Below are 16050 nucleotides of genomic sequence, written 5' to 3'. Positions count from 1 at the left end.
GCAGCAGGCAGGTTAAGGCAGTCACATGCAGTTCATTAAAGCACACAGACACAAGAAACTAGATTTAAAGAAATTACATTCCTCATAAATCACTTTGTTTGAACGCCTGTTTATAAATGGTCTGTAATTTATAGCAATCCCCTTCTGCATGATAAAAACAGGCAGGTTTGTTAGACAGACGTTCGAAAAGCAGTCATTCCTTCTGTTGCTTTTCTCTCTCTTTTTAAAAAAAATTGCAGCAGATAATTTCATAAGTTTGTGTGAGCAGGTTTGAGAAGGTCATAACACGGTGCTAAAATGTAAGAGGGAACAGCTCTGTGTGTGTGTGTGTGTGTGTGTGTGTGTGTGTGTGTGTGTGTGTGTGTGTGTGTGTGTGTGTGTGTGGTTTTATGAAGCAGGCAAACAGTTTTAGTGAAAATGTCAAGATGAAGAAGTGCAGATGTTCTAATTGAGATTCTTTTTTCTTTTTTAATTGCAGTGTAATTTTATAGTTGTTGCTTTTGAAAAGGCCACTGCAGTCACGGCACAAGTTTCTAGAAAGCCGGAAGCATGAAGATAAAGAGAAAGGCTGTGTGTGTGCGAGAGAGAGTGCGTGCGCGCGCGCGCGCGCGAGCTTCCTGTGTACGTGGAGTGCAGTTATTTTCTTGATCCGTGGACTAATTGTTTTTTTCAGTGTTAAAATGCCGTTGTTGGGGAGGGGGTTGTGTGTGTGCAAAAATTCCTGTTACTACCGTGGAAGACAAAAGAAATCTCAAGTAAAGAAACATCTGAAAGTCTAAAAACAGAAAATGTGGTTTTAGCTTTAAAGAACTTAAAATTACACTTCAGCTGTCAAAATACTTGCTAAATCATGTTCTAACCATCAACATCCGCTTTAGTGTAGACTTGAGGGCAGCATTTGTGGATTGCACTTCCCCATTTACTTGCACTTTTGCGCTCATTAATGCCGAGACACTAGTGCGCATAGTTTATGTGTTTGCCTGTTTTTGGATTAAGTCCTAAAAGAAAAAGCAGAAGGGATTCATACGTCTTTTTATGCTTCTCTTCAGTTGCACTACACTAAGTTGATAATAAAATATTTCAAAGTTACAGTCCTCTTTATCTTCAAGCTTCTCGAAGTCAGATGGGTTCACGTGTTGTTTCGGCCTATCCGAGAATATTATTGCACATCTTCTGTAACACCGCACCTACGCCTACTAAAAATCTCTTTTATTTGTTTATTTTAAACAGAAATTACTTATTTTCTTTCCAATGTTTTTTAAAAAATAAAGACAAAACACATGCATGTGTTTCTTAATGCCCCAGCCTTTGTTTGGCACGTTTGTCATATATTACCCTTTTTATACTGCAATAAAATTAATTGTCTGCCAGTAAGCATCAATAAATCTGATAGTAGGGCTACACTGCCTAATAAATCAGCTCTGTGTACTCGTTTTCTGTGCTGTGCAGTATTGCCATAAATTTGCATTGCCACCTGTTCACAAATGTATTCATTTTAAGAATTTCCAGCTGTAAATTTCCAGCTGTAAATCCAGCTGTAAATTTTCACATTCCAGGACAAACATGCTTATCAGCAATAGCTCCAAAACCAATGCCCTAGCCAATCGCATATGTGCGTATGGAATATAATTTTCCTGTTTGAGCAAAGCTCAGGTCCTTAATATGAAGTAATATCAGGCCATAAAAATGTTATCTGACTACACACATTGTCACAATGCACAAGCACTGAAATGTGCTTGATGTGGAAAATATCCCAGTGACCTTTATAGTATCCTATCCTCATGAAACCCCAGCTCTGGTTTGGTTTGCATTTTCAATATATCCCAGCTATTTGGGTTATAAAAAAAGAAAAAAACCTAAGCATCATTATTTTTGAAAGTATGTCCTCGTAATTAAGTCAGCACCATTTAACTAAGTTTAAAAGGCTTTATTGAGCAGAATGAAGTGTAAGGTGCGAAAAGCCTGCATTTAATGCCTCCATATGACGATGAAGGATCTCAGGAGCATACATGACTCATGCAGGTGTGTAAAAGCCAGATTTTTCAGTGTAGTTTGTTAAAGTTGAGCTCCTTTTTCTTCCACATTCAGTTCCATTAAACATGATTGTCTAGTCTTGCATTCTGAAAAGAAAACGGATAACTTCCCTCATTTCTTAAATTTTCACAGTTATTGACTGATTTATTCATCGCATAATCCTGTCAGCTCTAATTGTAAAACATCTTTTCACAAAAAACATAAAACTTCACAAGTTCTTTACATGTTTTTTTGGTGAAAATCTTTATTTTTAAAAGAACTACGACTGCCACGTAAGTGCAATCAAATAACAGCACTGTATTCCCCCTCTGGGATGTGGTGGGCTAAAAGTTGAAATACCTAAACTTTGTACTGCAGTCCATTGTTTGAGTAAATGTACTTGATTATACTTCCACCACTAGAAAACGCGCCGCATACCCAGAACTTGCAATGATTTAGTAGTTGAGAGATGTCTCGGAAACAATGAATAACTGTTGTCCTGCGCTCAACTGAAGAAAAGAAGGCTCAAAAGGATTCTGAGAAAAGCTTTGCCTGGAATCAGCAACATAAATTCCTCCGTGCTGCGTTGGGAGAGAAAAAAAAACCTTGAGCATCCACATTTGTTCAGAGAAACAGTCCTGAAAAGAACTGCTGGCAGGCACTGACTAGAGAAATTGTTTGCTTTTTTTTTTAACTGTTTGATTTAGTAGATTTAACTGACCAAAGCTGTGGCATTATTTTTGTGGATTTTTCTTTCTTTCTCCAAATAAATGTGATAATGTGTTACACTGGAGAAAACACAAGGCTGGCTTCATTAAAACTAAATCATGTCCATGACTATGCTGATGCAATGTTTAAAAGACATTAGCAGTGCTTTGGTGTAGGTAAGTTGGATGGCAGTGAGAGGTTGGTCGGTCAGTCCGCCCACTGCTTCAATCCAGGCTGAAGAACCTTAACGTCTGCTGGACTTTTTCCTCCTGCGACACCACGACGCTGGCTTTTGGGAATTTGTCTAAAATGCGTGAACAGTTTGGAGTGCGGCAAGTCAGCGTTCCTTTAAGTATCTTTAGTCTCAAAGTTTTTTTATTGCTACAAAAACTAATGACATTTTCCTCAGCTGTAGTTAATTATTTGCAAGATTGCCCTAAATAAGCATTACACACACGCACCTGTTAAACAGCAGCACCCTTTGCTTGTAAGTCATGCTGATGCTCATAGTAGTGAAAGTATGATCAAAGGCACTACATCTACTCATTAGGGTAAATTCTGTTACTAGAAAACTTGACCTATATTAGAATAGCCATTCCACTCAGGAGTAACAATGTAACAATATAAACAATGTAGTAAATGGGATAAAGTAGCATTGTGTTTTGTGGAATCGTGTGGAAGACACAGCGGAAGAGGATTATGAAGAAACTGTTCACGGCGGGCCTTGGATGCAGATTTGTATGGTATGAATCCACAGGCCAGCGCTCAGGCTGAACTGATTTTTATCTAGTTAACGCGACACAGTGAGGTCTTTCAAAAGCCGGAGCTTGACTTCTCTTCAATGAAAAGTGCTGAGTGGAAATACCCTGAAGTGTAAACAATAGCACAGTATAAACAAAATTTTATTTTGAATTTCTTTTCATGTCACTTTTTTTTTCTCTTTTTAATTATGACTGTTCTTACAAACACGGTTGATACAAAACTTGTACTGGAGGCAAGATGACGTCTGAAACATTTCCCCATGCATTTCTAATTCAATCCTTTTGTATCATATTGTAAACGGCAGAGTTATTTCATATTATTCAAGAACAGATTTGCTTTAAAAATAAAAATAAAATCACTATCTATCTTTCTGAATGCTCTTTGTCTGTAGTAAACTGATCCAGAGAGGCACAGTCAAGATAATTCATCAGAACATTTCCACTAAAAACAAATTTTCTGTGTATCACAATTGTTTCAACGCACAGACGGTAGAGGAAAGGCATCACTGTGTCCTAATGAGGTGTTAATGGGTCTGGAGGAAGAGAGGGGAAGTCCAGGATCTGCAGACAGAACTAGCTGTCCTGCACGGCCTCTTCTGTCCCCTTAATAAGCCGCTTGTGTCCCCTTTTTCCTGCAGGGCCTCGGGGCTTAGCAAAAGCCTGTTTGTGGGTGTGCTGCTTAGGATGGACCTCATCGTACAGAAAGTCGGCCGTCAGTTCATCTCCATCGTCGATCTCCAACTGCAAAAAATAGCCCCACCCCCCAAAAACGGGCTGTATTCAGAAGTTCATTAAAGATATTTCAGCTTGAAGTCTTAGAAATTCCATCAATACTGTAGTCAGGACTTCAGAGGCCCCAGAGGTGGTAAAGTCTTGTCATCTTAAAGAAAATTACTGCTTCAGTATACTTTATTTTTTAACAGTTATGAGATAATTCAGCTGAATAAATCCTAAATCCTGCATGTATGTGTACCAGTAAGATTTAAAATGAAGTAAACACGCTGCATCTAAAACCACCAGACTCAAAAACAATGATCACGATGACATGATCTTAGCAGTAGCTACAACCCATTATGAAACAATGTTATCTAATATACCAACCCACCAGACCCATATCTATCCATCTGTTATACCTTTTTAGCGATTTCCAAATGGTAATCTTTCTCCACTTCCTCTAATAGTCTGCTCTTGCAGCTGGAGTACAGCATCCGCTCCTTAATGCTGCAGCTGTAGCCTGGCATGGAATATATGAACACTGGAGACAGGGAAACATTATGAGAGTTAATAAATACACATTTAAGATTCATTAAAGTGTATAGCCTCCACAAATAGAATCGGTATTTGGTCGCACTGCTCACAGTCTTTGTACACAGTGTAGCTTTGTTTTAAATCGTAATATCAAAAGCTTTCAATAAATATCCACAATAAATGTGGTGTCAGTGCCAGTGAGTGTACAGCTGTCTTTCCACAGAAACAAAATGCAGGAGGATTATCAGAGTGCAAGGATCAGTATCATACCGACAGATTCCAGGTAGTCCCCTTCATGGGAGTGTTTGTAAAGGAAGAAGTGGTATCTGGGAGTGTCTCTGGGAACTCTGCAGGGCAAATCTTGAGTTTCTGTCGGGTTAGAGTGGACCAGCTCAATTGTCTCCTTCTCTACATCCAGCCTCTGAAACACAGCGAACAAATGCACGCTAAAAGACCACTCCTCATATTAGTTTTTAAGGAACTCTGAAATATGAGCTAAAGTTGGCTCACCAGCTGCACGTAGTTGATGCGTTTTTGGGCGAGCTGCTGTAGGGCTCTTTTGGCTGCATCCTGTAAGGGAAACGCGAGGCCCTGAAGAGTCTGGTGCTTACTCTCAACGCTGATCTCTGTCGTCACCTGCAGAGGGCAGCAAGCAGAGGGGCATCTGTGTTTTCAAGCTTCTGGAAAACAAAATTCTCAAAGTGTTCAATATGTTCAATAGCAACACTTTCTGTGGCTGCAGGACTTTTGCAAAAAGGATAAGTTGGTATGACCACTGGATCACATTCATTCAGTATTACAGCAGAGTTCATCCACATACCTGTTTAACCCGGCCCTGAAAAGACAACCACAACAGTTATAAGTTCAATGTATGAAACAACCAGTCTGTAGCTCATGTTTCAGAAGAAGCAGCTCACATGCAAAGCTGTGTTGCAATAACGACAGTACGCCTGAAAGCTTGTTGACCTTTTACCTCTGTAATTTTGATCCTCTGGAGCTCCTGCTCAGCTAATGTGAGCGGGGCAGGAGCTGAGCAGGATGACACGTGGTGCTGGTAGCCCAGCAAGCAGATGTCCTCCTAGTGTTGAAAGCACAACAAGCAAGTCTTTTACAGGAAGCTGCCAAAACATGTCATCGGAGAGGTATAAATTTAGCTGGTCCTCACTTCGGTTGTGCCAAATAGCTCGTATTTGATGTGGCCACCGCCAAACTCCTTCTTCACTGTGGCCCGCGTGGCAGCATATAACATCTTTTGTTTCACCTGCAGCCGTCAGAGAGGGAAATGAATGTGCCAGCTTTAAAATCTGAAAGTGTGGAGTTTATGTTAAAGTGGTGGGCCCACATAAATAAGCAAGAATGATCACAGACAGTGCAGAGTTAGTTTAATGGAGATGAGGATCTATTCATTTATTGCTAGGATCTCCTAGCACTGAGATAGCCTTTCACAAATTAGGCATCTTTTTTTGTAAATAAAGTTTTTTAAAATTGTGTTTCACTTTATTAAACTTAGCTGTGTTTCATGTTTAATAAAGGCCTAATAGTATGCTTCAAATGTCTATATGGAATTATTCAGGTCATTGGGGTTCATTTTTAGAGGTGGCGGAATAGATCCAAATATCAACAGTATTGATACCAGTGCTGGTATTGATACTAGCATGATAGAATTGATGCATGGTATCGGATCAATATCAAAATTTAAGTTAAAAGGATGTTGTGACCTCTGCTTCAGTCTGTCACTACCCTCTACCCGGAGCAATACATCCTCTCATAAAAGCTCAGCAACTCTGTGTTCACGTGGCTTATTTTTTTGGCACAGAATAAAGAAAACTGGTATTTCTTACTGGAGACTGGTCTGGAGACCACGAAATAAAGACCCACTCGTAGCCCAGTGCATTCTGGGAGTCTAGGCGGTACAGGATGTAGCAGGGCTCCTGGTCATCGAGGAGAGGAAGCAGAAAGCGATCATAATCCTGGTCCCAGCTCTTCTCTGGCTCTCTGTAGGCCCCCAGCACCAGCTGCTCTGAAAATCCGACCACTACTCATCACATACCTCAGCACGGCCTTCACACAGCACATTCAGACGCTGTAGTCCACACTCACAGTAAATTTACACGAAGGATTCTTGTTTGTGATTATAAAGCAAGAGGGTGAAGTTGACCTCACTTGTTGCTGGCTAATTATTCAGCAGTATGCTACAGCAGAAGGTGCCTCTCTATTTATAGTACATGAGAAACGTTACATCTGACCAAATGTGTACTCTTTCGCTACTTTCCAACATTTCTGAAACACAACTCATTTTCAGGTCTGTGGTGTAACAATTGCTATAAAATTTCTTAGAGATGAATAGCTTCTTACATTTCCAATCACGTCTCTCTCATTTTCAAAGAGCTAGAGCGCTTTTTTTTTTTTATAAACAACTAAAGCATGTGAAGAAAGACAGAACTTAAACTGAAAAGATTAATGGTTTGGTCTGTAAAATTTCAGAAATGTGCTCTCTGAAGCCATCCACTATCATCAGAAAGAGAAAACCGTGAGAAACACGCTCATTATTTCCTTCCTAAGATGGTTAGAATGGTCATATTACAGAAAAGCAGCAATTTCCGATACAAAACTTGGATGTGGGAATAATGCGGACTAAATAACTTCATCCTATATAAAGCCACATGACTATTGTGATTCTGAGAGCCCCAACTGCTATGGAGAAAGAACGAGAAGAGCAACGGCGTGCTAAAAATATCTCTGGCTTCATTTCTGACTGACACAACGATAGCGGGTTAAATCTGTCCGTAGCAGTGACAAACACTCTGAAACGCACACATTAACCCAAAGTCTGATGTTTCTCAGGGGTGCAGGGGGATTTCCTGACTGTCTCTGGGGGCATGCTGCTATTCTGAGCTGTAAAGCATTCCAGCTCTGCACGCACATATTTTCCATCAGCCAGTCTCTCCCATCTCCCCAGATCCATATTAGTATAAAACTGCATTTAAACTATCCACTCGTAGGTGGAGGGCCTCGTCTTTTCTAGTCACTGGTTAGACTCCACCACTACTACAGAGGACACGACCGTGTGCCCTCCTGAGGCAGCAGTGATGAAATCAGCTTGAATGATCGTGTTTCTCTTTTTGACATTGGAACAAACACGAGAGGAGACCGGTGACATGGTTACTGCAGCAGTGTGCAACCGTGTCACGTCACTCCAAAATAGCACACGGAGTCATCCAAACGCTTTAGTCGGGAAGTAAAACAGGCCTGACGCCCTTCTGCTGAGTCTGTCCATCTGTGTCCTTCCAAATATTCAACGTGATAGGCACAGTCCACAAAGATAGCCCCCCCCCCCCCCCTGAAAAAAAGGCCCAGAATGCATTCACCTTGAATCAAATTACAGCGTGGCATTGATCAGATACCAAAAACAAGGCGTAAACACATCATGAACATTTCTGTCTGCCTCCATAATCAGCCACCCGGACACCTATTGCCAAACTGACTGTTTCCACAAGCTGCTCAGCTGACACGCTGAGTGACTGCTGTCACACAACAGCTGCCAACAGTCTGCTTTTCCTAGACGTCAGACACGGAGTGTTGCAATTCCCAACTTTGTTTTTTGCTTTCATCCACAGATGACTTGAAGATCTGAGAAACCATCATCAGCTATGAAAAACCCAGAAGGTTGTTAGGAACACATTTACTGCCGATTTCAGGGTAATTCTAAAAGTCCTGCTCAAATGTTTTCAGGCTCGTCGACCCTCCTGGCCTCTAAGAAAAAAAAAGGGAGTCTTTTACAGGAAACAAAGTGTAGCTGTTCATAGATGATCAGGGAGATAACTTATGATTAGTGGTCACAAACAGACGTCAATGATCTAGCCCTCTAGCAATAAGACAAATGATCAACTGCTTACATTTTTCTTTCCATGACTTTCTCCAACTAAAATCATCCTGTGCTTCATCTCAGTTTAGCTGGTTTTCAGACAAACCAGAGCAGCTAAAAGCATCACCTCAGGCTTCAGAATACTGAGATTTACATTTTTAAACATTAAATAGAACTAACAATTTGTTTATGAAAGAAGAAGAAATCTTAGTTGCGTCTGTAGCTCAGTTTCAAAGGAGACAGAAGAAGAGTTTTGGTGTGTTCAAAGAGACACAAAAACAAACACGATGCTTGGTTTAAAATGATAAAATGTCGGTCCTCTTGAGGTTTTTATTTTCGGCATCTCCATTCTACACTGTCCTTGGTCACTCACCGTCTTGGATGCGCACCTTGATGAGGCGCACTGTTCCACCTCTTGCCCTGGCCAAGAACTGCCTCAACTCTGGTGTCACCACAAGTGCAAGAAACATGGCGGGTCAGCTGTGTTTTTCTCCCGCCAGGGGCTGGCTGTAGGATGAAGACACAGAAGCAGGAGACAGAAGTGAAAGCTCCACAGGGCCAGGCCGAAATTATTCAAGTCCAACCAAAGTCCGGCGTGTACGCGTCCTTCGCTTGATCGATGAGTACGAGGACAGAGCTCCTGAAGAAGAGGATCACTGTGCGTCTGGGTTTGTTGAAAGTGTGCGACAGTATGAGAAGGGACATTGCTCAAGTAACTAGGACAGTATCATGTGCACAGAGAGAGAGAGAACCTGATCACCTCTCCTAAATTTAGCTCCCACTGAGTAGCTACGGCCTGTGAACAGCCCACCACACACCAAGACCAAGCAGTGGAGCAAGAGAGCATGACCTCCAGACCTGATTACCAACTTCTGAATGACTGAAGAAGTTATCTTTACAAAGAAAAAGGTAAATATTTACTGCTGCGGGCAAATTATCGGTCACAACGCAGGACTGTGTAGGATGCTGTTGTTTTACCATTAACACATGTGGGACTGAACCATACCAATGCTATACCTATTAGTAGAATTTAACACAAAAACAACAAAATATTATAAACAATTTGAGTTACGGTGTGAAAAACTGCCCATTAATGTCTCAGATTGTGAAAGATGTTTTTGTAGCTCTAAATACCTGGTCACGCCAACAGCACTCTCCTAGTCTGAGAAACATATTTTAAATCTGACAAGTCGAGGCTAAAAATATCTCCAGCTGTTTGTGCTACATCACGTTACACCTGAAAGTCAATCTCAATTCAAAGTTGAAACAAAAATAAAAACCCAGCCCCGCACTAGCTCAAATTCTGCCAGTACGGTGCGCAAACATCATAAAACACCTCATAAAATATATTGTGATTGAAAACGATCAAATTCAACTAATTTTCCTTGTGTCTATTTGAACTGTCCTTCTGGACAAACACGCCAAAGAAAACCCTCGTTAATTGAGTTTAAAGTCATACTTTTGTAAATATATATCTTAATACACTCATCCAGCCATGACTGGTACACCTGCTCAAATGATCATTTACAAAACTTTCTAATGAGCCAGTCAATGCATTTAGGCACATAGACTTGGTGAGGACGACCTGATGCAGATTACAGTGAGCATCAGAATGCATAAGAAACGTGATTTTAAGAGACTGATTGTAGTTTTGTTGTTGTTGGTGGCAGACAGGCTGGTTTTCCCACACAGCCATCTCTAATACAAAACAAACAAAAACGACAATAGGCCTCATAGATACTTGAGGTGAAGGACCAGAATGATTTCAGCTGGCAGGACGGCCAACAGTAACTCAATACAACCAAGGTATGCAGAAGAGCATGTCTGAACACATCACCTTCAAACCTTGAAGCAGATGGCCTACAGCCATCTGTGTAAAGACTACGAAATGTTTCCTGGTGCTTAAGGCTCCTGGTAGTGCCCCTCCACCACAGCCCGATTAAGTATTGCTGCTACACAATGTCAACCCCTTTGTGACCACATCTTATGATAGCTGCCTCCATGATTATAACACACCGTGTCACAAAGCTCAGATCATCTCAAACTGGTTTAAACTGGCCTCCACACCTTTAGGATGTGGTGCAGACAAATGTGCTCCAACTGTGTGACGCCGTCTTTGTAATATGAACCCAAATCTCTACTGATACTGTTTTCAGCACCTTGTTGAATTGATGCAATAAAGAGTTAAGGTTGCTCTGAAGGCAATAAGGGGCTCCAACCTGGTACTACCTAATAAAGTAGGCAGTGATTGAGGAACCCTCCCATTCTAAAAATCCAACTCATTTCAAAATCACAGACACAAAAACCAAAAACAAACTTCTTAGAAACTCTTTAATGTTAAATAGAAAAACATTTATAAAAAAAAGAATGCACAACTGATCATTTCTGTAAAGTCATTATTTACAAATTTCATCTCATTTTTCACACAGGTCCATACGGAGCTGACTGCGATGACCCCTGCTGGTTACTCTGCTTCCCGTCATCATTCATCAATGGTGGGGAGCCAGAATGCCTGAAAGATTAAATATGAACAATTCTGGTTACATTTCATCAATATGAAGCCGTTTGCATGCCAGCAGTACAAAAGAATAAACAGGCTTTTATTTTTTTTTAATTTCTTTTAAATAAATGGATACTGGTAACTATCCCACAGTTCAACCCCAGCATAAAAATTAAGACCAAGCAGAGCTACATTCTCTGGGCTGTTGTCTTTTCAACTAAGCCCACATTGCTGCTTCCACTGACCATGTTAGAGCATGCGCTTGCAAACGTCATGAACTTCGGATTGAACTGCAGGCAGGTAATCGGGCCCGTGTGCTTCCCGTCTAACAAAGCCACCTTCATTCCACTCTCGGCGTTCCACACGTGGATCTTTCCGTCCTCGGAGCCTGAAACAGGTGTGCAGAAATGTGATAAATGTTCAGCCTGTCTCCTATGATCTCACACTGTTTTAACAATTGTCTTAATTTCATTTAAGGTGGATTTTAGTGCAAAATCAAATCTCATTTCTGTTCTGCTAGTCCTGAGTGAGATCAGTATAGAACCTACACTTTTGGTTATGGTGTTAGTGTTTATACGTGTGCCCCACAACCACCACCTTGAAGTCTGTTGATTGTAAATATCACAGGTAATTATTTCTTTCCTGATCAATTAATCTTTCATGATGATCCTCATTAGCAATTGATATCAGACACACACAAACTCATGATGCTGTATATTATATATTAATGTTTTAAGTCCAAGTGTGTTCTAACTCTATCCATTACTAATGCTTAATTTCATTCAACATGTCTCTGGTCCCCCACATACAAAAGGTCACACCTTGGATGTTGTTTTCTCTCTTGGCCTTAATATCAGTAATTTATGTGTTAATGATATTCATTTGATTGTTTATTGCTGTGCATTTTTTAAACCTTAGTTTTCCTTTGGACCCAACACCAGTTAAATGTAGAATCGTAAAGCCAGTTATTACTCAGGATGTTGCTCAGAAGTTCTCTCATTTGTTTAATCCATCTTTGGTGAGGGATTGCCCTGATGTTGCTACATGTTTTAATAATCATTGCTCAGTTATTCTTAAAATAGCAGCACCAATAAAACCTGCCTTCATACCACTAACAAAACTCACTTCATGGATAAATGAATCAATTCGTAAATCCAAAAGAAACTGTCGTAAGGTAGAACGGCTGTGGAAATCCACTAACCTCGAGGTTCACAGGCTCCACCTAAGAAAACTTTGGCTGGAATATTTTCCTAATCTTATTTCTTCATATAAGAAAAATTCTAAGGTCCTGTTTGAAACAATAAACTCTTGTCTTTCCTGTGATCCCCACGATACCTGTGTCCTCTAAAGTTGACAATAATTACTTTTTAAATTTTTTTATGATTAAACTAAATAATGTCAGAGCAAGCAGATCAATCACCAACCTGACTCAGCAACAGTGAATGCAAGAAGTAAAAATGTAAAACTTGTGATCTTAACTGTCACTGTTGTGTATTTGTGACGCGCTAAATAAGCTATCTGCAAACCACCGACTGGACACCATCCATGAAAGTGCTGTGGTGGTATTTTTAAGTGGAAATACACCACGCACTGTGCAGTGCTGCTTGTCATGCATGAATGGCTCTACCTTGCCAGGGCACAAAACCTGCTTTTCCTCACTTTTCCTAGAATCTCGAGAGTGAAATCACTCCCAGCTATGACATCTGACTTTCGAGGTAAATAGAATGCAGAGTCAGCTTTGGGTGTGTGCTGATATTGCGATAGTGTCATTATGACATCAAGGATTTTTTCCCCAGTTATAAAAGAGTGGATTACTACAGTAATAAAGGCACTATTAAATAAAATGTGTTATATATGTTTTTTGTACACAGGTGTCTCTCTATTAAAAATAAGTTGCCCCATCTATTTGTAATAATAATTCCAGCTGCATAAAAACAAAAACAAACAAGCTTTTATTATGGTGTTAAGTATTCAAGGCAATGAGTGGTAAACTGCATGTCGAAAACATTATTCGATTGGTTTACGCAATTCAGTATTCTACTAATTCTACAAATACATATGCAATAAGGTTAAAAAAACGTTAATACTAAAAGTACTGACAATAAGAAAAGAAAAAATCAAGTTTGCACTGGTGCAACCTGTTAGTAAATCTGGTCTTCAAAATGCAGAATGTGCGCCATGTATCGTTAACAGACTTCAGGGGTACGTTTCTGTACATCTGTTAATTTGCTTATTTACATGCTACTTACATATAAATCAAACTAACAAATATATGCAATAAAAGATTTTATTCTAAACATTAAGGCAAGACAGAAGCGGTCATCTTAACTTACCTATCATAACAAACTGAGAATCAGGAGTGAATGAAGCCTCCAGTGTTACACCTTTACTGTTGTTGTAACCCTGAGTGTACATGAACAGTATATTCAGTTATACATGTTGAATCCATTTTACTGGATTGGTTTTTATTTTTCATATTTAAACACTTGAGCTTTATTTTATCCAGTAATTTTTTGTGTTGTAATAACTTGTCTCTTACCCCAAAGGAGTGAAGCACAGCACCCTTAAAAGCATCTAAGATGCGCAGAGCTCCACCATTAGTAGAGAGAAGAATGAGCTTTCCATCATTGCTAAACTTCAGTCCTGTCCACTCACATGTTCGATCATACTGAAGCTTAAAGGTTGCAAATGGACCCTGTGGACGATAGGTGACCACTCAGTACTTTCCCCCCCAATAAAAAACGAAAAAAAAAAAAAGTCTCTAATGAATTAATGCCTCTTACCTTATCAAACGACCGCAAATCATAAAGTTTAACCATTTCTGAATTTATTCCAGCAGCAAAAATCAGACCCTCTGGGTCAAATGAGCAAACTGGCTTTCCCTGCAGGTGCATCAGACCCTGAAATTTCAAGGTGACATGATAAAGCCGGTGTCAGTTATACAGCTCTTCTCCAATATTAAACAATAGGTTGCATACAGGTATAACAACATTTGGAGCTCACCTAACTACAACCAAATATACTCACCTGACAGTTGGGTGATCGCAGATCCCACAGTCTGATTGTTTTATCTAATGAGCCAGAAATAAATGTGTCATCCACAGGAGACATGGAGAGAGATGTCACTCTGGTCACAAAACAAACAAAAAAGAAAAAAAAATTACAACAGGGTAACCTTGAATGTAACACTGCAATTCAAACCAAAATAAAATCCAGTTCTCACCTTTTGTTATGCCCCGGAAAGTAGCGGATGTATTTGTTGTCATGAAGGGACAAGTACCGAATAGTGTCTTGGAGAAAAAGACAAACATAATCAAAAAAGGAGGAGAAGCCCACAGCCAAGTTATACATTAAACAAGACAGCAAGAGCAAAACCCAAAACATGTTGTCTTCCACGCGTGAAGTTTATTACAGGTCGATCTGATGAGGAGACTCAACCTTGGGCAAGGCAGTCACTTGTACAGTTAGCTCCTGTATTGGGCAGAATCACAGACCCTCAAACTGTACAAACAACTACCTCAGACCAAAGTGAGCAGTCAGTCCAGCAGTCATCAACTGGCATGCAGCAGCCCGTCCACGCCAACCATCGAAACACATATCATCTTACCTTAAATGTGATAACTTCAAAGTTAAATGCACAACAAACATGCCTCCTTGTTTACTCCTACACTGCTGTTGTTATTATTTTGACCATGTGAGACATCTTATTACATAAAAAAAAAAACCTCAAGCCTACTACACTACCAAGCAAAAACTACAAAAAAAACACAACAAAAAAAAAAAAAAAAAAACACTTGTGCATCAACATACCATCGATTTTGTTGGAACTGTAGACCACAGTGTTTGCAGCATGTGTGTACCTGATCAGATCCACGCCATACTTTTTACTGTAGAGAGTCCTCTTGGGTCTGCAAACAAACAACCATATGGACTTTTAAAATAACCCCTTTGTCAGTGAAGAAACACACCAAAAACATTTCATTAAAACTGAGCATTGTGCTCTTTATCTTAAGTGTTTATGTACTGCATCAGTTTAAGACAAAATAACTTTACTGTCTCCCGTAGGGGAAATATGGGATGAAGCAGCTGCTGCACGAAACCCTCCCAAAAAACACCACCAACAAAAAGAAAGACAACGCAGCAAAAGGGCACACGGTTCCTAGCAATGAAGGATTTCTCTGTCATTCAGTCATGAGCTTTTACATTTATCGGTGATTATATTTACATAAGCGGACCCTGTAAATCCTACCAGAGATCATCAACACAAACCCATCAAAAACACACACATACTGAGAACAGTCCTTTCAACGTTAAGGGTTTGGTTCGAGCAATGTGACTATATATTTATTTGCTAATATAGTGCATAACTGCAGACACTAAATCTAACAGATTTATTGTTAATTTGATGTTGCTTGCACTCGGACAATTTTACGCTGAGCATTAACGCAGTGCAGCACAGGCCTCGCTAGTTAGCATAGCAAATAGCTAACGTCAAAAAACAGCAAAGTAAAAAAAAAAATACGGAGAACTCGCTCTTACTTTCCCTCCTGGCAGTCATACAAGACTAGCGAGTCATCGTCGCTGCTGGAAATAATCGTTTCACCATTCGAGCTGAAGTCGAAGCAATTAATTTTGTCTGTGTTTTCGCGAAACACTTTAGCAACCCTGAAGCTCCGCAGCACATTGTCCGTTAGCTTCATGATGGCCTGTCTGTGTCTGAGGGTAAGCGCGCCCTCGTTTTGATTTAAATCGAATCACTAGTGTCACTTGTGTAATCTTTACAAATATATGAGCTGCGGAGATGTGAAAGGGGTCTTTTTTCCTAAAAGAAGGATCTTTCAAACACAGAGACAAATCCTGCCTGGGATACTTCTCTGTCCTCGGCGGAGAGGAGGAGGAGGGAAAAGCGCCGCTTTCGCCACGTCAGTGACGCGCATATATATTCGTCACCTGAC

General features: G+C 40.1%; 2 protein-coding genes across 3 annotated transcripts; both read right to left on the bottom strand.

Moving 5' to 3' along the window:
* Nucleotides 1–2258: 2258 nt before the first annotated feature.
* Nucleotides 2259–9327, bottom strand: twf2 (twinfilin actin binding protein 2). Of its 2 annotated transcripts, XM_085406870.1 has the most exons (9): nt 8969–9324; nt 6572–6750; nt 5896–5991; nt 5704–5808; nt 5551–5565; nt 5241–5366; nt 5001–5151; nt 4616–4737; nt 2262–4223 (listed from the first exon to the last, which is right to left on the bottom strand). In XM_085406870.1, exons 1-9 carry the CDS (start codon nt 9063–9065, stop codon nt 4056–4058), a joined length of 1059 nt encoding a protein of 352 aa, XP_085262996.1. In that variant the 5' UTR covers nt 9066–9324; the 3' UTR covers nt 2262–4055. The 2 variants fall into 2 exon arrangements, with proteins under 2 accessions (XP_085262997.1, XP_085262996.1); XM_085406871.1 differs by lacking the exon at nt 5551–5565 and having other exon boundaries at nt 2259–4223; nt 8969–9327.
* Nucleotides 9328–10912: 1585 nt separating this feature from the next.
* Nucleotides 10913–16016, bottom strand: wdr82 (WD repeat domain 82). Its single transcript, XM_085406872.1, has 9 exons — nt 15635–16016; nt 14906–15003; nt 14319–14385; nt 14123–14222; nt 13879–13995; nt 13635–13790; nt 13429–13498; nt 11341–11483; nt 10913–11107 (listed from the first exon to the last, which is right to left on the bottom strand). The coding sequence occupies exons 1-9, from the start codon at nt 15793–15795 to the stop codon at nt 11078–11080; spliced, it is 942 nt and encodes a 313-aa protein (XP_085262998.1). The 5' UTR covers nt 15796–16016; the 3' UTR covers nt 10913–11077.
* Between the last annotated feature and the right edge of the window lie 34 nt (nt 16017–16050).

The sequence above is a fragment of the Rhamphochromis longiceps genome, linkage group LG5 (assembly GCF_057381845.1).
Source record: "Rhamphochromis longiceps isolate RC_006_pf linkage group LG5, R_longiceps_female_GT1.1, whole genome shotgun sequence".
Lineage (NCBI taxonomy): Eukaryota > Metazoa > Chordata > Actinopteri > Cichliformes > Cichlidae > Rhamphochromis > Rhamphochromis longiceps.
Note: the sequence above shows the minus strand (reverse complement) of the source record. Positions and strands in the feature narration are given on the sequence as shown.